This window comes from Xylona heveae (genome assembly GCF_001619985.1).
Source record: "Xylona heveae TC161 unplaced genomic scaffold L228scaffold_8, whole genome shotgun sequence".
Lineage (NCBI taxonomy): Eukaryota > Fungi > Ascomycota > Xylonomycetes > Xylonales > Xylonaceae > Xylona > Xylona heveae.
The window spans coordinates 393,004-416,445 of NW_017264200.1; the positions used below are offsets into that span (position 1 = coordinate 393,004).

Genomic DNA, 23,442 nt, shown 5'->3' on the forward strand with positions numbered 1-23,442 from the left:
GAGATCTCGTCGATAGCGTCTGATACATCGTACCTGGATACGGAAAGACGTGAAGACGTGGTATTCGAGACCAGGGGAACAAGGAAGACGTGATATCGAGAGACGTGGGAAACAAGAAAGACGCGAAGACGCGAAGACGTGGTATTCGAGACGAAGGAGAAGACCGAGAACGAAGAACAGCGCGCCTGTCGCTCAAAACAGATGCAAAGTGATCCTTGATCTGATACGATCCCCGAGTTATAATCTTTCCTCGATAAGCCAGCGCCGGATTATTCGACAGTTGATAGAACGACGAAGTTACAGATACGTCGACGGAACATTGACCGAACGACCCGAATTTCTATACATTACGCGTCGATACGATATCAATATTATGAGGACGATGTTGGGTTGATTGACGGATCGAGTAGGAATTGAAATTATTGATTCGAAAAACTTGGACGGGGAAGGAATTGAAATATTCTTTCGCAAGACGGAACGACTGAACGGCTGGATCGTCTGTATACCGAATACCGACTTGATCGTGCGGCGATACGTTCGTGAGAATAGTCTCGAATACTTTAATCATCAGCGCCAATATTCTACGGTCTCGAAATCATTGCTGGAATAATCAAGAGAGATACTCAGGCTTCAAGGATCGATTATAAGAATAGAAATATTGGAGCGGAGCTCATCATCATCGGGACACGTCGGATATCAAAATCTTGATGGTTGAGACATAACAAGGCCGGAATCCTTTGACTGACGGTTGGATTGGCACGACAAGATGGAGACCGATTGGGACGAGGTATGTTTTTCTTAATGGCTCTTTGTCTTTTTCCAGGAGGCGGAGGGTATACGAGAATAGGAGGGCATACGAGAATTTTTGCAACAAGGTCTTTTGGATATGGATTTGTGGCGTCAAAGGCAGCGTGCATCTCAAGGCATTTTTGAGCAGCAGTTGGGAAGCTCTGGTTTCCCGGACAAGAAAATGGGATGAGAATGCGCTCAAGAGCATGGATGTCATGTTTGGTGTAGCTCTCATCGCCGCCCAGCAGCTCTGTGCGCGAGGATGCATCCATTCATTGCCTTCGGGATGCTTTCTAATGCCGAGTGTCTCATGGCTCGGTGAACCACAAATCTAGCTTTATACGGCCGATTCAGGGATCGTTTCACTCGCCTCCTTCACGCTTTGCCTTCGCTCATTACTTGATAAAGCCGAAATCGGAAGCTAACATGATTCTCATTAGATTGCCCGGGTCGGGTTTCCACCGCCAGGAATCCATGCGATGCCAACACCCGCCAGTACGCTTGCGTTTGATAATAGTCAAGAACTGTTGTGGGCAGGCAATGAATATGTGAGTGTCCTGATCATAGATCCTTTTTTGAAGTTACGAAAAGCCATGTGAATATGTCAGGGTGGTATAGAGCACGTACTGCGCTTTCGTCGAACCATGGTCTCCAGCTGGAATGATGTCTTCCAAACCCGTCTCGAAGAAGGAGCATCTTGGACCGACCTGTCTTAGGTGCTTGCAATAGAGTCTAATACGAAGTTTTTGTAGGGCCGAGTTTCGTCATTCTATGGTCCTGAATTGCAAAAGTACACATCATTTCGAGCGCATGCCTCCGTTGAAGGGCCCGTTCGTCAGCTACTATTCAATGACAAGGGCGTGATCTCTGTAGCGTCAAGAAGTATACACATGTCTAGCAGAAGAGGGTTGACAATGTGGCATATCACGTTAGTAGCCCCATTATTGCAGCGTTTCGAATTGAAGCTCCACACCATGCTACAATTATATGCTTGAGTTAAGGCTAATACTCGCGCTAGACACGATAAAATGATCGACCTACGCTGTATGAGCTATACATCCAAAGGCACGTCTGAGATCCTTGTAGCCGGTTGCCAGCCGACCATGTTTCGAGTAGATGTGGACAAGGGCAAAATCGTCGAGGAGGTAAGTTGTGATCAAGTTCTGTTGAAATAGTGGATTGCTCGATTAACAGGTTGCAGCTCCCTGCAGCCGATCAATACACGATGATGAAGCGTGCCCACTATATATGCGCCGCCACAAAAACGGGTGCTGTGGACATGCTTGATCACTACTCATTTAAAGTAGTGAAAAAGTGGCAAGCGCATGCTGGATATATCAATGACATGGACGCACGTAACAACTTTCTAGTCACTTGCGGTGTTTCACCTCGACAGCAGCAGGCATACATGCTGGATCCCCTGGCGAATGTGTTCGACCTTAAGAAGCTCGCACCATTACCGCCGATTCCATTTCATGCCGGTGCAGCGTTTGTTCGAATGCATCCCAGAATGTCGACAACCAGCATAGTCGCTTCCCAGACCGGCCAACTCCAAGTGGTCGATCTCATGAACCCAAACACTGTGAATCTGCGACAGGCCAATATCTCTTCGTTCTTGATGGCCCTCGAAATGGCTCCGTCAGGCGAGGCACTCGCGTTGACGGATGGCGACTGTTTTCTTCATCTGTGGGGATCGCGAAGTAAGATTCATTTTGCTGAACTCAGCAGCCCCACAGAACTTGCCGACCCAGTTGTTCCTCTACAACCTTTGGATTGGAGCATTGACACGTTAGTTTCGAACCGCGCATTTGATTTAACAAAAAAGTTCGTTCCGCTGACTTGTGTTCCCTAGTCCACTACATTCGATTGGCTTGCCGTACTATCGCGATACGCTTCTATCGTCTTGGCCAAGCCACTTAGTCTTCGAAGTCGGCAACCCTCCTTCGAAGCTAGATCCAGATATTCTGGCTACTATGACCGCAAGTGGCTATGCTCCAAATCCAAAGAAGACCCGTCGTTATCAGGTCCACGATACCCGGCTTGCCGAGAAGATCAGCGCTCCGTTAATGGCACCGAAGTTCCTGAGTGAAAAGGCAAGGGAGTCGCCATCGTCGCCTCGAACCGAGCGTCGAATTAGTGATGCAGCTGAAGCTCTTGGCGAGATTGCACTTGCTGGTGGTGCACCGATCAAGGCGGAAGTGCCTGTCATGTATCGCAATGTCGAAATCAAGTATAGCCGTTTCGGGGTTGATGATTTTGATTTTGAGTATGGACACCCTTTTCCGTGGGCCCGCAATTGCATCGCAAACATGCTGACTTTACCGGCAGATATTACAACAAGACCAAGTATTCCGGCTTGGAGACGCACATTGCCAATTCATACACCAACCCGCTCTTGCAACTCTTAAAATTTACTCCGCTCCTTCGCAATATTGCATTGCATCACGCGGCTTCGAGTTGTTTGGTGGAGTCCTGCTTGCTTTGCGAGCTGGGCTATCTTTTCGATATGCTAGACAAGGCGAACGGTCAAAACTGCCAGGCGACTAATTTCTTGAAGACTTTTAGTAGTCTGCATCAAGGTCAGGATTGCGAACCTATCACCGAAAAAGATTTGCTGACGAATACAAAACAGCCGCTGCTTTGGGGTTGCTGGAGGAAAGCTCTCCCAATAGCTCTCTTACTGCCATGATTCAGTCTGTTTGCCGATTTCTTTTGGATAGGATAACGACAGATTTTACGTCTACATCAAACTCCACTCAGATAGAGGAGGTAAGTTGCTTCCAATATCTAGTAATTATTTACCATGTATACTGATGACCGCAGATACTCAAAACGACTGCGTCAATGAGTATTCGATGCGTCCACTGCAGCAATGAGACTTCTAGGCCGGGAAACACTTATGTGAATGATCTTATATACCCTACAAAGGTAGGCCCATCCCTTGCGGAGCGTGCATCATTTTGGGATGTCGCTTACAGTTTCTAGACCAAAAACCAGCCTCGAGTAGCTGAGCCATCATTCTCCCAAATCCTTAAAGCCAGTGTGGAACGAGAAAACCAGATGCGTGGCTGGTGCGACAAGTGCCGGCGCTATCAGCAACTCGTCACAAGGAAATCTATCGAGTCAATTCCCCTTGTCTTTATGATCAACACTGCTCTAAGTACCCCTGAGGCAAAACAATTGTGGTCAAAACCAGGCTGGCTTCCCGACGAGATTGGCATTGTCATCCAGTCCGGCCAATTCTTCTGCTTCCAGGGCCAGGATCTCAAACTACACCTACAGCGAGGCATTCATCCCATCACTGTGTACGAGCTTATTGGAGTCGTCGCGGATGTCAACAGCGGGGAGCACCAAAAGTCCCACCTGGTGTCCATTATCAACGGTACGATCTTCCTTTGCTCGTGATTGCTCCATGCATTTTCCTCCTCTTTCGCTCCTATCATGCCCTTTATTTTTATCAAAGCTTACGCAATCTATTCTATTACAGTGGGCATATCCTCGCGCGAGCCTGAGGAAGAAAATCTATGGCACTTGTTCAACGACTTCCTCGTCCGGCCAGTAACCAAGGATGAAGCATTGAAATTTGCACAAACATGGAAGCTCCCTTCGGTGCTCTGTTACCAGATAAAATCAGCGCGGAATCTCATCGACGACACATGGCGCGAGAAGCTCGACACCAGCCTCGTGTACAGTGAATACACGGTCAACCAATCTGAAAAGATCAAAGACTATCGCGTGCTTTCGCAGACCACTGAGGCACCGCAAGAAGGCACACTGGTTGCCATTGACGCCGAGTTCGTTGCGCTCCAGCAAGAAGAAATCGAAATCAAAGCCGACGGCACCCGCGAGACTATCCGTCCCTCGCGGCTCGGGCTGGCTCGTGTTTCTGTTCTTCGCGGCAGCGGCCCAGATGAGGGCTTGCCGTTTATTGACGACTACATCACTGCGAGCGAAGCCGTCGTCGACTATCTCACCGCCTACTCGGGCATTCAACCGGGCGACCTCGATCCCAAACAATCCCGCCGCACCCTTGTCCCGCTCAAGGTTGCATACAAGAAGCTCTGGCTATTACTCAATCTTGGTTGCATCTTCGTTGGTCACGGACTGCCCAAGGATTTCCGGACCATCAACATCCACGTTCCCAAAGCTCAGGTCGTCGATACCGTCGATCTCTTCTTCATTCGCGCTCGCCAGCGCCGTCTATCCCTCCGTTTCCTCGCTTGGTTCTTGCTTAAAGAATCCATCCAGACAGAGAACCATGACTCGATTGAAGACGCCCGCACCGCGCTCAAACTGTATAGAAAATACCTCGAATTCGTTGACGCAGGCATCCTTCCAGCCATGCTCACAGAGATATATACCCGAGGAAAAGACTTTAATTACAAGGTTCCCCAGCCTGTGCAACAGGTTCCCACGGGGAGTAGCAATGATGCTGGAACAGAGCTTGGTAGTGGCAACAACAATACTTCCACGACTACTGGTGCAATGATGTTTGGGGCCGGAGCACCAGCAACCCCAACACTTGCGCCCAACAACAGCAATAACAATAATGGTTTCGCTTATCCTTCTACGCCGTCGGGCACCGCCACACCTCCGCTGCTCAGGGATAACGGGCCGGAAACACCGCCAGTCAGAACCACACCTGCGCCTGTAGTCTCTTCGGACGGCCAGTTCTGGACACCGACCAAGGGAACGTACTTTGGCAGTCCGATGAGATGATTTGTACATCTATATTTCCATTGCATTTCCAATGGGTTGCTGCGGTGGCAGAAGAGGACACTTCAGATGCGACTGACTATGGATGTGTCTCATTTCTCTACTTTTCTTCAGCGCGTTTCATTTTGTCTTTTTGGTTCCTTTTGGTGGTGAAGGGATTGAGGGTAGAGAAAGGTATCGCTACACCTGCACGATTATTGCGAAGGTGTGAACGATGACTATAATGCTGTACAGTAGAAATTTGGTGCTTATAGGATGGCGACAGCGGCTTAGAAGAGTTAAATAATTAGAGATAGACTGAAGAAAAAAAAATTGAAACGCTTTAAATTAATACACCAGAGCGAAATAAAATACGGGTCTTGATACAGTGATTATTTTACGTGCTCCCCCAAAGACATGGCTATTCCAGGCCCAAAAAAAAGAAGAAAGAAAAAGGAAAGAATTAAATTATAAACCTGGAATGATTTATGTATAGGATTCTTTTTCACAATGGAATATCAGTAGAATTGCGAAAGGCTATTCCATCAATGAGTCTTTTGGCCGAAAAGCTAGGTGAAGCCCTAACATGGCATGACATTGTCGGCTCAATATTTCTCCATCGCCGACTTTGCTGACCTGCCCTACAACAACATGCATAATAACCTGCATTTACACCAGGGCATATTAGCTACACGACTTGTCTTATTTTCAAAACAACAGTATAGTATTTATTTGCATTTTATATCAATAATGAGCAGAATCAAATTTTGGTCAGGTGCTGGGTATCGCCTAAAATGTCTCTCATCCGAATCGTGTCAACTTCTCAGGCCATTTCCAACGGAACCGGCTACTACTCTCTTTTCTCGACAAACATCAGACTGTCAATAGATTCAGTGGACTATAAACGAGATAGGCCAAGTATCCAGAAGCCAATTCAAATGGAAAATGTGTCTACAATTTTACCAGGCCGAATTCATCATGGCTTCGGCTGAAAAGCATCGAGAATCTATTGAAAATAGGCTTGGTTTGATTCGCAAAACCAGCTGGCTGTATAATTTGTCTCATGACCAGACTTCATTGAGTCAAGCATTGCCTGCAATTTTGCATCTCTGTGTATGACCACGTTGCGCCATGGATGGGCTAATTCTTCATTTCTGTCCGCCGTTTGTTCTGAAATTTTTAATTTCTTTTATATTCCTATCCCTTTGTTTATCTGCGGCATGCTCGTTGGTATCTAAATCTTCTTTCCTATATCATTTTCGCTCCTGATAGAGCAATACAACTCAGCTTGTATAGAGACTCTTGTCTCTGTTATCATCATGGTCTACTCTGTCGTTACCAAGGGAATCTTTCTCTTGGTTCTTCTATTTCTCAATGTCTTTCCTCTTTCTCTTGCGTCTCCGGCTCCGGTAGAGCCGGAGGCGCAGGAGTTGGAACCTCGGCGAGTTCGAATTGGTCACCACCTCAGGCACGAAAATTTCACGGCCATGGCCCACGTTACTGAGAGCTATCCGGCCTGCGGCATGCCATGGAGCTCGCTGAACCTGAAATTCGTTGCGGCTTACGCTGACCTTTGGCTTTTTGGACATGAGCGTGGTCGATGCGGCCAATGCATTGCGCTGTGCGGCGAGAAAGACTGCAACCCAGTATTACTCGTTGACCAGCACGAAGGTAGCTGGAAACATCGCCAGCATGACTGGTGGGTCAGCGAGGAAATGTACACTTGGTTGAGTGGGATGCATCATACCAAAAAGGAGCGGCTTCAACTTCATCGGCCGATCAATTCTTACGAGTGTCGGGGCATCTGGGACGGCACTATGATTGGGGATGCTGAGCCGCCGGGGCTCCTCAAGAATCTACATCCCGACAATCTTGTCAAGACGTACTTTCATGCTGATCTGGGAGACACGCGTGAGACGATGGTGATGCATACCATGGAGGAGGATGGCGATCACTTGCAGGTCTGTCCTTTGGCGCCAGAGGATTATCCCGAAGGTGCGACCCATTTGTATTTTGGACATCCTGCTTATAAGACGCCAAAGGTTGAACACGATGGCGAGAGTAAGCCTACCAAGAGCAATGGCAACTCTTCCGCAACGGCTTTCGGTCCAAAGTATCCGTTGAATAATATGACCGCGACTACAGTCACCGAGATCAAAACTACGACTACGATTATGGCTATTGTTATCAAGACAAAGACTAGCACGGAGACCACCAAGACAACTACTACCTGGCGCCATGAAGCATTGAACAATCCGCATCGCTATTCACAATACTTAGGCAACCCACCAGACGAGGGACCACGAATTGGCGATTATCGTACATTGACAATGAAGAACAATATTCCCCGAGGCCTTGACGTACTTACCCTCACTGAGGAAGTCGCAGTAAAGACGCCCGAACCATTTGTGCCCTCTGAGCTGGCGCTCAGGACGAGAGAAATTGGTGTAGCTGATGCTCAGCCGACACTGAGAATGCAAGGTCCTTCTGAAGAGTTCAGTCTTACGCCATATCAATTACCAGAGGGAATCGATCCCCATGAGCTTGAATTTGCGCCAACTGTCTCACATTCTGGAGATAGCATCTTTAAGAATCTTCATTCTCGATTCCTATCACCGCAAGTCACGGCTACAGTTCCACAAAGTCAAGTACGGTCAGATACACCCGCGCCAGAATCAACTTCGCATTCGGTCCACATGAACGCATGGAAATACTTTTTCAGGGGATTCTTTAGAAAAGAGCATTTCTACACGCTCACCAAAACCGTTGTATCTGTTGAGACCGTGACGCCCACAGTCGATCCAATTCAGAAGAATGAACTTGACGAACGCGACCCTGGAACTGCCACCGCTACGGATAATGGAGAATATGTCGTGCAGACTATACTCCCCACTGTATCTATCTACACGGTGGCCCTACAGCCAGCTTCGTCTCCTTCAATCACCACCTTGACAAGCACTCAGACACTGAGCCTGATCATGAAATCTACATCAACAACCGTTACCACGTCGCCGTATACATTTACACATCATCTGACGACAACAGTTGCTGCTCCAACAAAGGTTTTCTCAGCTGGACATGGACCTATTGGCCGTTTTGCCCGCGCAGTACTCGCCGCGGAGGGCAAATCCTCATCCAGTCCCCAGAGCAATAATACCCTTGCTACAAATGCCACTGAGTCCTGCAACAAGACTGATCGTCCTGATGGCTATGATCTCATTGCCCAGGGAGACGCGTCCGCAAGGCTTCACTGGTCTGACCTCAGTGTCCCATCGTTGTCCTCTCTTGCCCATCTGGCCAAGCGCAAGATTGGCTTCTGGGAAGACCGCCACGACTATCACCCGCTATGGTATTTCCGCAAGAAGAGCTCCGCAAAGGATCCGCCTCCTTTCTGTGGAATGCCGTGGGAGTCGTTGCACCTCGATTACGTCGCTGCGGGGCGGCATATGCGTCCATCAGACTGCGGGACCTGCTTTAAGGTAATTATTCTATTGTATCCTACTGTATTCCTTTTATATCCCTCTTATATTCCTTTTAAGGACGCTCTGTTCCTCTCCCTATCTTCCCTCCTTCCCTTCCTCTTCCTTTTCCTCCTCTTCTTCTTCTCTTTTCTTGCTTGTTTTCTGATCTCCATCCCTATTTTCCCTGTCGTTTTCTCTACCCAAGACACAAAAAAACTAACAAACTAGGTCTGCTCCGTCTTCCACCTCGACTGCGTGTACATTCTGATTGTCGAAAACACCGACAAGAACGGCGTCAACATGCGCAAGAAGAAATCCTGGGATTTCGGCCCCTTTATGAAACACTGGAAGAAAGTCGACACGCACTGGTGCGGCGGCATCTGGAACGGCACCATGTTGCCCGAATGGGGCGGCGACGATTGGCACGGCGGACGCGACCACCCCATGCGCGGAGGGCACTGGAATCAGTTTGATCAGGGACCTATCGCGAAGCCGCATTATCACATGGGTTGGGATGAGGTCAAAGTTGGTATGTCCTCCCTCCTTTTCTCCCTTTTTTTCTCTCCTTTCCTTCCCCCCCCTCCTTTTTTCGTTTTCCTTTTAATTCGACCTCTCCTTCTTTCTCTCTATTCTTTCTCCCTCATTCTCACACACATATACTCTCCGCCTTTCCTGCACGTACCGTTATCCTAGTCTTCCAACAGTCATTCGTACAAGCCATTGTCCTTCCACTATCCTTTCATTCACTCCGCATCATCACCGTCGTCGTCGTCGTCGTCGTCGTCACCATCTCTACATATCTGCCTATCCCCCCTTTACCCCTTTTCCTTTTTTCCTTTCTTCCCACCGCCCGCCTCAATATATATATATATGTATAACCCTCCCGAGATATAAAACCTCCCCGTAAAAAAAGATCCGGGAAAAGAAGCCCCCCCCCCCAAAAAAAAAACAAAAGACAGAATACTAACAACCAACTTCCTTACAGTCCCAGCCAAACTCGACCCTCCACCAACCTCCAGATCCTCGCACAGCCCGCTCCCGCCCGACCCGCGCGCGACCTACCAGGGCGCCATGCCGCCTGGCGAACTGCCATATTTGCCCGCCACGTTTCCGTTCAACACGCGCACAAAGTACTCGCATATTAAGGGCTACAAGACCTTTTTGCCGGACACGACTACCGCGCGGCCCCCGCAGTGATTTTATTATCCTTTTTTTTTCCCTCCTTTTTTTGGGTTGGTTTTGTTCTCTTTTTAGGGTTGGGTTTGTTGAGGGGTGAGGAGGGGGGAGAAGGGGCGCGGCTGCTCCCGGCTGCACGGTCCACAGGGAGAGGAGGGGGGCGAGAAAGATTGTTGGGGGGAAAAGGAGATCGGGTTACTTGGAACTGGATTGTACGAGATTGGATGTCACATTGGGTTCAAATACGAAATACGCAAAAGGATTTAAGTGGTCTTTGTAGGTTAGGAAAGGGGGGGAGGGGAAGGGCGGAGGGAAGGAAAGAAAAAAGGAAAAAGAAAAAAGAAAAGAAAGTAGAGAAGAAGAGGGGGAAGAAGAGGGGGAAGAAGAAGAAGAAGGAGAAGGAGAAGAGAAAAAAAAAACAATTAAAAAAAAAGGGGGGAGGAGGGGTGGGAAGGAGGGTATAGTGGAGGCGTTAAAGGTCTGATATTTATAATGGACTGGTAATAGGACTAAGCTTACACGATTACAATACTGTAGTCAAATATTAATGCAAATTACCAGCCTACTATACCTGACACCTATGACTGCACATGTGATATGACTCTTAGTATACCTGCCACCTGACAACTGACGACTGACGACTGACGACTGACGACTGCCATCTGAAAACTTAGCTGAGAACTTATAAGTATACTACTACCTAGTCCCTAAAACTCCAATGCATCTTCAAACAACCCCCTCAACTGATCCTTCTCCCTCTGCACATCTTCATCACCGCTCAAATTGGGCGCCAACACGAGGACTCTCTTCTGGGGCAGTGTCCCTTGCACCAGCTCCTCCACATGCGTCTTATCGAACCCTAGATCCTTTAATCCTTTCGGCTGGCCGCCCAAATCGCTGATAAACCGCGCCAATCTATCCGCCAGGACGTGTCCCGCGTCCTCCTTCTTTACCTGCGAGATATCCACCCCCAATGCCTCCGCGGCAGCTAGATGGCGGTCTGGGTTTGAGGGGCCCGTGAAGCGAAACACGCTGGGCGCCGTAACCGCCACCGAGACGCCATGCGGGATGAGCGGCTGGCCCTGGGGGACGACATAGCCGGGTTGAGTATACCGTGCAGGGTTCTGGCCTGAGATGGGATAACTCATTGCGTGGCATAAATGGACGCCTGCGTTTCCGAACCCCACGCCCGCAAGGGTCGCGGCCAGTAGCATTTGTTCTTGCGCCTCGTGGTCGTCTGGGTCTTTGACCGCGCGCGGCAGGTATTTCGCTGTGCTGCGTAGCGCTTGGAGGCTGAATATATCCGATATCGGGTTCGCGCCTTGGTATGCCGGCCGGGAGATGGGGTTCGTGGGGCGAGGCATTCGTTCGTAATATGGTATTGCGGTCCAGGATTCGAGCGCGTGGCATAACACGTCGAGACCGGACGAGGCGTGCACGGCAGAAGGCATGGTCCGCGTGTTGAGCGGGTCGCAGATCCCCAGAGTGGGACGTAGTGAGCGGTGCGCGATCCCTGTTTTGGCCCGTTTGGATTCCATGTCGAAGATGGCGGTGCCGGTTGTTTCGGAACCAGTGCCGGCGGTGGTGGGGATGGCGATGAGCGGACGCAGGGAAGAGGTGATGGGTAGTCCTTTGCCCAGCGGGGCGTTGACGAAGTCGAGGAAAGACGCGTCTGGGTTGCAGGTGTACAGGTTCATGAGCTTGGTGGTGTCGATGACGCTCCCGCCGCCGACGGCGAGAAAGGCGTCTGGGTCGTGGGCCTTTGAGAATGATATTGCGTCTTTGACTCTGATAATGTATGTGAGTTATGGAGGCTTCAGAGATTACAGGAACAGGATCACAATGAAGGGTAAAAGGAAGATATGGTATGTGTAAAAACTTACGAGCTCTCCTTCGGCTCGACTCGCGTTTTGTCATATACTATATATGCAATGCCCTCCTTCTCCAGCCCTTCAATGGTCTGCTTCATGGCATCAAGTTTGGCCACATTGGCATCCGTGACGACCATAACCTTTTTCGCGCCGAGATTCTTCATGTCCATGCCTACTTCCTTGGTGCATCCCGGACCGAACCGGATGTTTGACGATGCCATTTCAAAGGCATATTCTTTCTGGCGTGACGGGTCAATGGGCGTCGTGAGGGTCCGCCGTGCATGGTGAATTAGTGATGACGACTCGTTCTGGTGATGATGGTGGTGGCTAGGATTTGAGTGGCATGGACATGTTGGAGGATGGGTATATTGAACTGTGCGTAGCAAGTTGATTGCTCGTGTGGCTGCCGTAGGAGCAACTCTTATGGCGGATACCATTGTGTTTGTTTTTTGGGTGTGCAGAAATGAAGTGAATCCTAGATATAAAGAAAGTAATATTAGATTAATTGAAGCTTGCTTATGCGTAGGATTGCGTGTTATTGTTGACTCTGGATAACATCCCGTGCAACACCAGTATCCAGAAATTGGATCTTACAAGAAGAGTATCCTGGATACTATTGTAAATGTGGGAGCAATGCAGCTAAACAGAGATTTCGAAAAATCTCAGCCGAAGAGAAACAGTAAACCAAAGCCAAAGCTTTGCAGAGTAATCATAAATGTCGTCAAATGTATCATTATCATGACCCCTCGCCTGGCGACGCATAACCTCGGGGAGCTCTATGTTTTGCCTTTCAGTTTGCGGGGTTCTCCGCACGGCGCCATCTTAGACTACCCGGCTTAACCGAAACTGTCACCTATTTGGCGTCCTGGCGTGGGCCATTCCCAAAAGTTAGCCATTGTCAGGTCATATTGATACGGGACGTCGCTATGGACGCGGCACGAAAAGACTCCACACTTTGCAACTATAGGTCAAAAACTCCAATTAATCTGGAGCATGTTGTTGCATTGCTTGATTGTTAAACTGAATTTGATTGCAAATTGTTGAAAAAGCAGTCAAAAAAATTCCAGCCAAATATTAGATAACAATTGGATATCAACAGTAAAAAAAAACAAATAAAAAAAAAAAAACAAACAAACAAACAAAAAAAGAACCACAGGGAAGAGAAATTATTACACAAATTGGTATAAAGTTCGTCATCATTACTTGCGTCGGGACGGAGACGTCAGCTTGAAACTCAGGTTGTCAAAAGGTATTCCACGGCAATCTTGCTGATACAAAACAACGTTAATCGTAAATTGAGGAAGACTTCATCAGACTGAATCTGCGCAAGCAAATTGATAGGCAGCATGGCAGGCACTTCCACCCCGAGCAGTATAAACAGACTCAGTACTGCCCTGGGGCTCCAGTAACACCTGACTTAGTGCCATTCTGAGCTCCGGCGTCATACACGCCAACACCTTGAGATTTAGATTCCCGAATAGGCAGCTCATTTGCAGTAGGACCATGAGCCGAAGTGGCAGATTGCGGAGTAGCAAACTGGGTGCCGGCGCTCTGCGGGCTTGTAATGTTTCCTTCTTGCTGCAGCCCCTGGGTTTGGACTGGCGGAGGATGTTGCTGCTGCTGCTGCTGCTGCTGCTGCTGCTTCTCGATAGGGCTCGAAGTCTCAGATCCGGAAGCGTAGTGGGCCCCCGGACCGTGTCCCACAGCAAACTGGATTGCCTCCATCCACTTCTCCGCATCAGCGGGCGTGTGAGCCTTAAAAGCCATCTCGTGCGTCATGGCAAGAGCATTGCCGACCTTACCCTTGGAGGTATCCTTGCCCTTGAGGTTGAACTTTTGTCCATTGATACCGCCAATGATGCAGTCGGGAAGGTAAAGGGAAAGCTGAGGACTGGGGTCCTTGCGGAAATCATCGTCGGACTTGAACTCATGAAGGTATTTGGCCGGAGTTACGACGAAGAACCCGGTGCTGTAAGTCTTGAGTACCTTGCCCTTCTTCTCCAGAGAACCTTGGATGAGTGGCTGCGTAGCATTATGGTTTTGGTTAGGGAAGGAAATATTGCCAAGCTCGCGAGGTGGCTGGCTCGGGTCGACCAAAATGTGGTCATTGCGCGAAACAAAACCCTTCCATTCAAAATCCGGCGGAACGTTTTGCAGGTTGGAAGTCATATCCGCATACATGGCTCTGGTTCGTTCTGCTTGTCCGCCAACAAATTGATTGAACGACATGATCGCCTGCTGCAGCGTCTGAATGACGTGCGCTTCAAACTGGGCGAAGTTGTTCTGCACAGCAAGCAGGTCTTGGCGGTTATTATTTTCCTCGATGATTTGCTTGTTCAACCGGTGGAACACGCCACGATGCAAGATGTACGGGTCATTGCTCGGCTCAATTTTTCCGCCCGCTGCATCGTGGCTCGCGGTATACTGACCGAGGAGTTCAATGTGCTTTTGGGTCGCAACGCGCGCCTTGTCGACTGCCTTGCTCCCCTTGGCAGCACCGCTGGTCAGCTCCCTTGTCTTGCTCTTGACTTCAGAGTGGAGTCTCTCGAGAATAGGCAGCACGGAGCCCTTGAGAGCCTTTTCCGTCTCAACGTGTGAGTTGGCAATGCCCTGTTACGATAATTAGACGAGGGTTCTCAAGCTACCAATAACACAGTAGAGTCGGCCTTACCTGGGTATTCGAGCGGACATTCTCGAAGAAACCTGCAACGCCCCCGAGCTGTTGTTCGAAATGATGGGCCTCTCTCAACGGGTCGGACACGGTCTGGAGTATGGTTAAGCCTTGATCGCATACGCAACTGGGAAAATGACGGCACTCACCTTCAGGACCTTCTCGTATTCTTTAGACTGTGCCTTATGAACTTTCTCCGTTGCGGCGACATAGTTCTCCAAATAACCGCATGCATGCTTCCAAGCTTGCAAGCGCTCGGTCAGAAGCTTCGAGGTCTAAGTTGTAGCAAAGCGCAGTTAGTGATAAGCTTCTTGATGGGTAGATTTGCGCATAGAAGGCAAATACGCTACCTCGGAGGGATCCTCGTCGGGAACAGCATCGGCAGACAAGTTGCTTGCGTACGAAGTCTGTCGGTTAGGAGGAATTGCTGAGCCCGGGACGCCGGCCTTCTCTGGCGGATAGGACATGATTCGTTATAGAAAGATTAAGCTTTTGGAGTAAGCTTGAGTGTGGCTAAGAATACGAGGCAGTGCTTTTCAAAATAAACCAAAGTGAAGGAATTGAAGAGGAGAACTGTGTTGCAACAGAAAAGTGGAATGACCAAAAAGGATACTGGCCCGAATTCGGAACCCTTAAATTCAGTTTGCGCGGGTGGAGACGTCAGAGGTACAAGTGGTCAAGTTACGCTCAACAGATAAAGCTCTCGATAAGCGATGACAGCAGGACAGCAAAAGGGTCCTTAATCAAGGAATCGTCACAAGCAAAGAATGGAAAACCAATCACAAGTATGTTAATACAGAAAGGTAGATGTGAAAATTTGGATGATTGCTTTATTTTTACTCCATCTGAAACATGCAGCCATTCAAAGTATTTACATGATGATCTCCGAGCAGTTGAGGAGAAGAATGCAGGATTTTGGGTCAAGGATGGCCATGTGCCAGATGACGTCGACGGGCCGTTCAATGGCAAGACAGTCTGTGGCTTGACCGCCTTTCAGTGGCGTCTGTCGCCTCCATTCCCAATCCCAAGCTGGCTAGAGAGAAAGAGCACGTCACCCGTACAAAAATCACATACTGCGCCATTCCCAAAGTCGTCATCGGGGCGATGAGAAGACTCATTTTGATTTGACCATTTCGGAAGAATTATCATTACTATCATTTATCATCATCATCATCTTTTTTGTGGTGCGATGGATGATTGACTATATATTGTAGCGGCTGCCATAAGCGACCATGCACGGCCGCTGATATATGAATTGTGAGACAATAAGACTATGTTGATTAAGTTCGTACAAGAACCCGAGAGGAAAATAATATGACCCAAAACTAAAAAGCGGTTGAAAACTGCGCGAACCGACATGTTCGCAATCTCATGATATCGAGAAACGTTATATGATGAGCGTGTCCAAATCCAAGTACCCAACTCCCGCTTTCAGTACCAGAGAAACCCGAGATACTTTGTGCAACGATAATATTTTCTCCTTGTAGAAGTTGAAAAGGCAAAAAAGAAAAATGGAAATGAGAACCCCCGTCTATGCGATAATAGTGAGAAGAATTAAAAAGTCGTATGTGTTGTATCAGAGAAACTTTTTGCGCGCGAGAAGCATGTCAGAGAAATGGGGTTTGACCTAAGATTATTTCGGTTGCGATGAGATTCTATCGACCCCGAGAACTGGTAAAGTGATGCAGGCTAGGTCGGAATGGAAGGATGTTAGGACTTGACGGCCCGCTCGAAGAAGGGCTTCCCGGATGCGAATTAGCACGGGAATAATGCGCCGTTCCAGAGACCGGGCTGGGTGGTCGTGAAGTCGCGGTAACATAGTCTGGCAGATCCTCGCTCAATGGAGTTCTGGCAGAGGTCCGCATTGCAGCTGTATAGCTGGGTACGCGGGAAAGCGAAGTAAGGTCAAGCTCGAGATTGTCACCGTTACGGTCCGGTGAATGGTCGTCGATAGAACCTCGACGAGAGAGAGGGACGCTCGCGGCAGGAGAATGGCTATAAGAGCCAGTTGGAGGGGGTGAATGAGTCCTTCTGTCAATTTCCGAAGCGTACGCCGGAGTAGTCGAGCCGGAATTGTTTTGGTGATTTCGTCGTAGCCAGCGACTGGATCCGGGCTCCGGAAGGTTATAGAGACGATTTTGAATCGCCTCCGCCGATGGTGCTTGTGCCACGGCATTCAGCGAAGCCAGGTTCTCGTACGAAGCGTTTCGACTATGTGCTCGGCTTTGCGAGTGGAAGGGCGTGTTGAGTCCACTTCCCTCATCACCGGGCGTCATATAACCGGACGGGTCAATGTCGCTGAACAAGCGATCAAACTGGTGTTCGCCGTAGAGCGGCGGCGCGTTTTGATGAATCTCTCGAGCAGCTTCCGGATCAAGTTGGCCGTCGACAAGGCTATTGGTATTATCATCGAGCGTCAGGTTTGGAGAGATGAAGATCATGACCGGCAAAAATCCTCGCAGCTAGATTGATGAGTTAGCCCGTATAAAAGGCAATTGCATTGGTTTCAACAGCAGCACAAACCTCCGAAACATGGCCATCTGGGTTATGCAGAAGAACGTTAAAGCGCAGCTTATGTCGAATCTTGATTCCTCGGCACTCCACATCCTGCATACAGTCTCGCAGTGAAGGCGGCAACGGCACCGTTCGATGAACGTGGTATCCTTCCTGACCGTCAATGTCAGTTGTCTCGGTGTCCTCGGGAATTTCGGTCTCCACAAAGGACACCTCCCGGACATTCTTCCGAGTCCGGTCGTCATCCGTATTCAGCTCCTGAGTCTCGGTAATTGCAAGCTGTATCTTGCCAATTTTCAGACCCTTGAGGAGAGGAACCAGATCAAGGTCGACATTAACCGATGTGCCGAAAACGACGGCTTTGCTCGGAATACTGATCGAATACTCGATCTTGTTTGGCCAGATATTCTCAACGGACTAATTTTGTATGAGCAAGACAGCGCCCAGTCAGGTTGCAGGACAAAGAGACTCACCATCGCATGCGCTAGCTCCAATGCACTAGGGTCCAGAGTCCGGACAATACGCATATGCCGTCTCGCATGCAAATTCTGCGCCAACATGCCCCGCTCGACGGTGGCTTTCATTCGATAAATGACAAAGCTATCATGCAGGCCTTCGATACTCTGCGGCGTGTCGCCAGGAATAATCACCTCAAACGGATACTCATAATTACCCGGAGATAAGTTTTCAGTCTTTCGCTTCCCTGGATCCAAAAGCATCCACTCATGTTTGTAAAAGACAGATTCCTGTTTCACATAGCGGGTCGAAGAGCTGTTCGCATCGATCTTGGCAGCCCAACTTATGTCGCCAGTCAGCACAGCTTGATCATTGTCATAAAGAGGAGAAGGTTTCGCGGGACACTTACGCTACTCGCGAAGTGCCAGTCAGGCGAAGGTGGATATTCTTGACATGAAACGGCTCCGAAACACAGAGAACGACGGTGCCCTTGAGCAACGCACTTGAAGCTTCATGAGGACTTCCGCTTAGGACGATAATGCGCGAGTCCAATCTATTGAATATCCATTACTTTTAGCGACCGTGTCCATTGCTGCTTGGGGGGAAGGACTGCGCATATATTCACAGCATATTTGCTGGATTGAAGGCGTACCTAATCTCGAAAAACTTGACCACGTTCGCATTGTGGCCGAAGAAGCTGTTTGGGGCCATCGAAGGGCCAAAAGGCATTTTGACGTTTTTCTTTTTCTTCTCCCTTGATTGCTCCTGAGAGCCAACTGTGCAGAGGGGAGTAAAAGTAAGAGCTGATGGAGGTGGGATATCCGGCAATAATATTTTCCCGGACGATTTTGCGTCTGACGGCGAGGCGGCGATACTAAGACGCATCGAGGCTGGCCTACCGGAGGTACTGTTTTTGCAGGAAAGATAGTCGAGAGACTATTATCGTTCGTAGTAAGTACTGGGTGCTCACGGGCCAACGACCCAACCAGCGCGAGAAGTGCAGAGTACGGTAGTGACGCAGGGGTCGGAGGTTCGGGTGTCTCTGCCTGCTTGCCTGCTTGCCTGCCCTCCCTGCCAAATCCGGATGAACCTTTCCTGTTCGCGCAAGGATCGGCAAGACAAGTCGCCAAACGAGCCAGGGTACCGACTGACGGAACAGAACGGAGGAAGGTGCGACTCTCCAAGGTCCCTGCTTGATCGCAACACACTGTAGAGATCTCTTGAGGGGATGAGGATGAGGATGCACGCTGCGTCAGCTCGTGAGGTAATTGACTTGCTGTCTCCCTTAATACCGCTGTGTTTCTCTCCTTGACGATCTCGGGGCCTTGTTTGAGAAGTATCAATCAAGGCGTGGGGCCGATGCAAAAGATCGCTGTAGGAAAGAGGGTGGTTTTTCCAACGTTGTGCTCTGTAGCTAAGGTTGGTTGGGCTTGTTTTCAAGCTGGACGAGTTTGCTATCGATGGTGATGACGATTATGATGAATGACTGGATGATGCTACATATTCCCTTTCCATGTGATGGTCTAAAAATTTATGCCACATCTCATCAACTTGATTATAAGAGTAAACCAAACATCGATGAGCAGTAGTAATTGGCATTCATTCGAAATCCGCAAATTGATCAATCATTAAAGTTCCAGCTGTCAACGCAAGCCGGAACGGATTTGTATCCAGGCCAACTGTACGGAAACAATGGTCCTTGCCAAAACTCTGCTGATGCCAAGCTATATTTTTTCGGGACTCGTCCCGTAGTCTCTGCAGCTGCTCGAATCGAACCGCCCTGGCGGCGTCTGTCCTCGACTGTACCCGTTCCCGGCCCAGTGAGAAAAAAATAACTGTCCAAAGGGCAGGTGCAGCCAGGAGCAAAAGCCCCGTCTTTGGCCGATCCTGGACCTTTCTCCTCTTTCATCCACAGATAGGGACAGTGGGCCGCGCCAGAACAATATATTCGTAACAAAGAGATTTCTTCTCTATCTCGCAGCACCGTCGTGGCGGTCCGCCTGCCGGTTCCATCCTTGATGTGACGGCAGATGCACTATCGGATGCGGCCGGCCATGCAGCTGTCGTGTTTCGAGCACGAGCTTGAAGTCTTTTTCTATGGCGCTGCTCGATGCAGCCAAACAAAAACTCCATGTCCAGCCCAGGGGAAATCTGCATGCAAGGGTACTCCCTGGCATGGTAAACGTACTTGTTCGGTCTTGGAAAGTCTGATAACGATCGAGGTACCCGTCACTTGTCCATTCGTTTCGTAGCCGAATCGCTTCTGCGAGTACGCGTGTAAGGTTTCGCCATCGGGAACAGCCGAAGCCAGCGCAGCACTTGGGACGAGAACATGCTGAAGAGGTAGGCGGTACTATTGGACGACACCTTTGGTGCCCAACAGACTCCACGATTGTGTCAGATCTCTTTGTACCCCAAGGTCCTCTGTACTGAGCGAGGTTACCGGTCCAGCCAGAGACGAACAACCAAACAGGAAAGGAATAGATCTGCTTTGATTAAAGCAATGAGGGGTTGTACGAAGATTGCAGAAAAAATCGAATGATCATATTGTGTCCGTCGGAAAATTATTTTGTTCTGGACAAACCAATCCTCTCGACGTGCAATAAAATACCGCAATGGCAAGTTTCGTTCTCTTCCAAAAGGTTAGTAGCGTTGCTTGGAGCCTTTTCTTGCGTCTGGGCCCCCTTTCGCTTTCGCAACGGTGAGCCTACGGCGATAAGGTGTCACTCCGGACAATCGTAGCGCCCCGCCAAAAAGGGCCGATCATCCTGCCGAGTCTATCACCTTTATGCCCAAAAGCATGCCATTCACAGAGCCTAGAACCGAGCCTAGCCGCAAGTTCGCTCCTACAGGCGGGATAACCAGAATAGCTTAATGACCGCTGGACGCCCAATCATCACAAATAGATCACCAAAATAAAATAAAATAATGCATTGCTTGTCGAATTGGCTTCATTGATCCTGGAGAGCAAGCATTCACATGCTATCACTGCCCGTCGAAACTCGACGTTGCATTTTGGCCTCCGTTTACCCCTTCTCGAGGTCGCTCCCATGTACGAATGTGACCTGGTAGCAGGTCAGCGAATGCACGATGCGCAAAGGGCACGCTTGTGTCCCCCGCCAATTCGGAAACGACATAGACATGGGATCGAAGGTGAGCGGGGGCTTCCGATTGAAGACTTACCGTCACGACAGGAAGTAATTATACAGTCTTCCTCAAAACCAATCCAACTGAGAGGATGAGAATCGATCGATTTGGACTACGTGAAGGATCAGCACCATGTACTCTTTCCGCGGTCAGGTATCCAGGTGAGATGGTACTTACCAGGACAGGTGGCAACATCGCAACCCGAGAGCGAGGCTCAACTGAATGGCTGATCACTTCTTCGCTATCCTCATCCCAGCTTGCATTGGAGAGAGAACGCATTCTGTTTGTGACCTGGCTCTCTGATCGATTTCTCCCGGCCGTCGGGAGTGGTTGACTTGAGGATATACTTTCGCGTTGCCGAACAGAAGCCTACAAGTGATATTTGATCAGTTCACATGCATGAAATTAAGAGGGATGGATAACGGTGTGAAGGCACGCACGGCTTTAGGTCGATGGAGCATCCCTTCACTGAAATCCCAGAGAAGAATCCTGCTATCTTCGCCTACGCTTCCAAATCTATAATTTCGGTCGTCACACCTCCACGCATCGAAGGCCACAGAAGACACCCAAGAATTGTGGCCCTGACATCGGGCAACGACGCGCCGTTCTGTAAGTGACCAGATGGAAACAAGGTCATCTTGCCCGCCAGTAACAATGTATCGTCCATCTGGTGACCAACACACGCAAATAAAACCACCGTAGTAGCTTGTATACAAGTCGATGAGCCTGGTTAAGACTGAGCTTGTGATGCCTGTACTCCAGGAAGGGTCAAACTTACTGTTCTTTAAGGTAGTCGATAACACGCAATGATCCATCTTCTGACACTACGGCTAAATGCCTGCAGTCTGGGGAAAACGACATGGAGTTTATTCGTTGATTAGAAAGCTTCCATAGCGCCACGGGGTTCGTTTTCTGGTTCTTTGAATTCACCGACTTTTTCACTCGCAGCGAATTTGAAAAGGTAGAACCAAGATCTTTTCCTAGCTGCAACTCGTTTTCATCTTGCAGAAAAGCTGCATCCTCTTTTTCCTTGTCATATACGACAAGACATCCGTCCATATGAGCAGCAAGGAACAAATTCTCTGATCCCGGGATCCACCTGATATCGGAGACGGGCGAAGGGTTGATAATGCCCTGTAGATGAGTCAGACGTAATACAGGGGAGAAAAAGGGAGTAAGAACACGCACATTCTTGTTGATGCGCGCATATTTCTGCGACATCGGCTCGTACCAGATAATGTCGGCAGAGGAAAAGCCCAATACCACATCCAGATGAGTAGAGCTTTTTGTGAGAATATTGATGTCATGGCAGAGGGCGTGGGCTTTTGTAAAGAGAATCTTTGTAAGTTGTTCCGCCTAAGATATGTAAGAATCTGTCTCATGAATGACACTTTATTGGCAAGACATATACCTTTTGGCTTGATGAAAGGTCCAGCCACTGAAATGCGCGATTGATATTGGCAAAAGCGAAAAGGCCCTCAGGGTCATGCTCCTGTAACCTTTTGGTAATTGTATCATTTGGGATCACCCGGGAAACAAATGATGAATTGCTCTTCACAATGTTGTTCTTTGGTTTCCTCCGCTTCAGAGGATCCTTCCCATTGACTGGAATTAATGATGGATTTCCTTCTCCAAAAGCAGGTGTAACATCTAGAATGCTTTGTGATTGTGCGTAATCCAAGGATTGGTTGATTCCAGCAGACCTAGCACTATTGCCCGTAGATGCAGCCTCGTTGCTATTTTCATCAATGCTATATGTATGTGCCAGTCGAGAGCGTACGCTGCCAGAAGTATTTGCGCGATAGAGTCGTGTGGTATGTTTGCGCGGAGCAATGACTGTCAACGATAATTTGACACCAGCTGTAGGAGGCGCTGGAGTTGTGGCTAAGGGATTCGGGTTTTGAATGGGTGCCTCTGATGGATGCGGCGGTGGTGTTGCAAGAAGAAGTTCATCCTTCAGCGTATAGGTGCCTATACAAACATGAGCATCAATTGGAGGCGTCAAAAAAGATAAAAGAATCTTCTGTTTCCCATACCCTCTCCCACGAGCAGTTGATGTTCAGGCCCTGTGGGCTGGCTGAGAATATTGTTTGTTTCCGTAACACCTCCGGCGCCGTTAAGATATGGTGTGATGTACGGACTCGTTAGAGGATATCGCGGAGGTGGAGGTAAAACACTGCGTAAGTTGTATTAGATATGTGAACGAAAACCTACAGATTCTAATACACTCACAACATGGTTATTTCCGGTTCTTAAAGAAATGAGTCTTATAAAGGTGAGTACGTTGGCCGGGATGGCAGCGTATCGGGAAGGATGGTTGCCGAGCAGGCACACAGGTACGCAGGATGTTCTTCTCCTCCTGGCCAAGTATCTATCGATTGTAGATTGAAGATATGGACGAAAAATGTTGCCAATACTCAAGGTCAAGCTGAAGTTCTTGTAAAGGTTGCGCCGGCCCGAAATGCCGCTGAACAGGCAAACACCAGATGGCTTTACAATCCCGAGGAACAACAAATTCGAACGGTTTACTCAAATTGACCGAATATCAACCATTTGCCGGATATCAAAGCGTATATCAAGAGATAGAAGACGAGGAAGGATTCAAAAACTCCACAATCTCTATGTCGATCTCAGGAAGACAAGTCGTGGTCATAGGGAAGTC

At 48.9% G+C, this 23,442-nt stretch overlaps 6 protein-coding genes across 6 annotated transcripts; 2 read left to right on the top strand and 4 right to left on the bottom strand.

The window, feature by feature from the left end:
* Positions 1 to 766: 766 nt before the first annotated feature.
* Positions 767 to 5,508, top strand: L228DRAFT_269516 (hypothetical protein; the record flags this gene model as incomplete). Its single annotated transcript, XM_018335284.1, has 11 exons — positions 767 to 787; positions 1,230 to 1,337; positions 1,542 to 1,717; positions 1,808 to 1,934; positions 1,991 to 2,577; positions 2,642 to 3,055; positions 3,118 to 3,368; positions 3,422 to 3,558; positions 3,613 to 3,717; positions 3,775 to 4,171; positions 4,277 to 5,508. 11 exons carry the CDS (start codon positions 767 to 769, stop codon positions 5,506 to 5,508), a joined length of 3,555 nt encoding a protein of 1,184 aa, XP_018186671.1.
* A 1,450-nt stretch (positions 5,509 to 6,958) lies between these two features.
* L228DRAFT_262170 (hypothetical protein) lies at positions 6,959 to 10,580 on the top strand. Its single transcript, XM_018334392.1, has 4 exons — positions 6,959 to 7,445; positions 7,527 to 8,963; positions 9,174 to 9,474; positions 9,931 to 10,580. The coding sequence occupies exons 1-4, from the start codon at positions 6,972 to 6,974 to the stop codon at positions 10,140 to 10,142; spliced, it is 2,424 nt and encodes an 807-aa protein (XP_018186672.1). The 5' UTR covers positions 6,959 to 6,971; the 3' UTR covers positions 10,143 to 10,580.
* A 248-nt stretch (positions 10,581 to 10,828) lies between these two features.
* L228DRAFT_239997 (NAD-dependent methanol dehydrogenase) lies at positions 10,829 to 12,429 on the bottom strand (the record flags this gene model as incomplete). The annotated part of the gene is made up of 2 exons (XM_018331195.1): positions 10,829 to 11,909; positions 12,005 to 12,429. The coding sequence occupies 2 exons, from the start codon at positions 12,427 to 12,429 to the stop codon at positions 10,829 to 10,831; spliced, it is 1,506 nt and encodes a 501-aa protein (XP_018186673.1).
* A 665-nt stretch (positions 12,430 to 13,094) lies between these two features.
* Positions 13,095 to 15,507, bottom strand: L228DRAFT_248884 (PH domain-containing protein). The gene is made up of 4 exons (XM_018332964.1): positions 15,014 to 15,507; positions 14,813 to 14,938; positions 14,664 to 14,756; positions 13,095 to 14,602 (listed from the first exon to the last, which is right to left on the bottom strand). The coding sequence occupies exons 1-4, from the start codon at positions 15,128 to 15,130 to the stop codon at positions 13,376 to 13,378; spliced, it is 1,563 nt and encodes a 520-aa protein (XP_018186674.1). The 5' UTR covers positions 15,131 to 15,507; the 3' UTR covers positions 13,095 to 13,375.
* Positions 15,508 to 16,318: 811 nt separating this feature from the next.
* L228DRAFT_269520 (hypothetical protein) lies at positions 16,319 to 18,362 on the bottom strand (the record flags this gene model as incomplete). Its single annotated transcript, XM_018335285.1, has 5 exons — positions 16,319 to 17,125; positions 17,187 to 17,594; positions 17,651 to 17,975; positions 18,043 to 18,186; positions 18,286 to 18,362. 5 exons carry the CDS (start codon positions 18,360 to 18,362, stop codon positions 16,319 to 16,321), a joined length of 1,761 nt encoding a protein of 586 aa, XP_018186675.1.
* Positions 18,363 to 20,138: 1,776 nt separating this feature from the next.
* On the bottom strand, positions 20,139 to 23,426 carry L228DRAFT_248886 (putative catabolite repression protein creC). Its single transcript, XM_018332965.1, has 9 exons — positions 23,013 to 23,426; positions 22,817 to 22,956; positions 22,192 to 22,751; positions 21,969 to 22,136; positions 21,559 to 21,914; positions 21,221 to 21,506; positions 20,958 to 21,149; positions 20,817 to 20,892; positions 20,139 to 20,698 (listed from the first exon to the last, which is right to left on the bottom strand). The coding sequence occupies exons 1-9, from the start codon at positions 23,015 to 23,017 to the stop codon at positions 20,619 to 20,621; spliced, it is 1,863 nt and encodes a 620-aa protein (XP_018186676.1). The 5' UTR covers positions 23,018 to 23,426; the 3' UTR covers positions 20,139 to 20,618.
* Positions 23,427 to 23,442: the final 16 nt, after the last annotated feature.

What these genes read in the sequence shown, in the direction of transcription:
- L228DRAFT_248886 (XM_018332965.1), bottom strand. An exon ending in TCAACTGCTCGTGGGAGAGG is followed by an intron (nt 22,752 to 22,816) that starts GTATGGGAAACA and finishes ATGTTTGTATAG; the next exon opens with GCACCTATACGCTGAAGGAT. An exon ending in TGCTCCATCGACCTAAAGCC is followed by an intron (nt 21,150 to 21,220) that starts GTGCGTGCCTTC and finishes TATCACTTGTAG; the next exon opens with GCTTCTGTTCGGCAACGCGA.
- L228DRAFT_248884 (XM_018332964.1), bottom strand. Translation starts at nt 15,130, where the DNA reads ATGTCCTATCCGCCAGAGAAGGCCGGCGTCCCGGGCTCAGCAATTCCT. An exon ending in AATACGAGAAGGTCCTGAAG is followed by an intron (nt 14,757 to 14,812) that starts GTGAGTGCCGTC and finishes ACCATACTCCAG; the next exon opens with ACCGTGTCCGACCCGTTGAG. An exon ending in ATGTCCGCTCGAATACCCAG is followed by an intron (nt 14,603 to 14,663) that starts GTAAGGCCGACT and finishes TTATCGTAACAG; the next exon opens with GGCATTGCCAACTCACACGT.
- L228DRAFT_262170 (XM_018334392.1), top strand. Translation starts at nt 6,972, where the DNA reads ATGGCCCACGTTACTGAGAGCTATCCGGCCTGCGGCATGCCATGGAGC. An exon ending in AGGATGGCGATCACTTGCAG is followed by an intron (nt 7,446 to 7,526) that starts GTCTGTCCTTTG and finishes AAGACGCCAAAG; the next exon opens with GTTGAACACGATGGCGAGAG. An exon ending in TTGGGATGAGGTCAAAGTTG is followed by an intron (nt 9,475 to 9,930) that starts GTATGTCCTCCC and finishes ACTTCCTTACAG; the next exon opens with TCCCAGCCAAACTCGACCCT.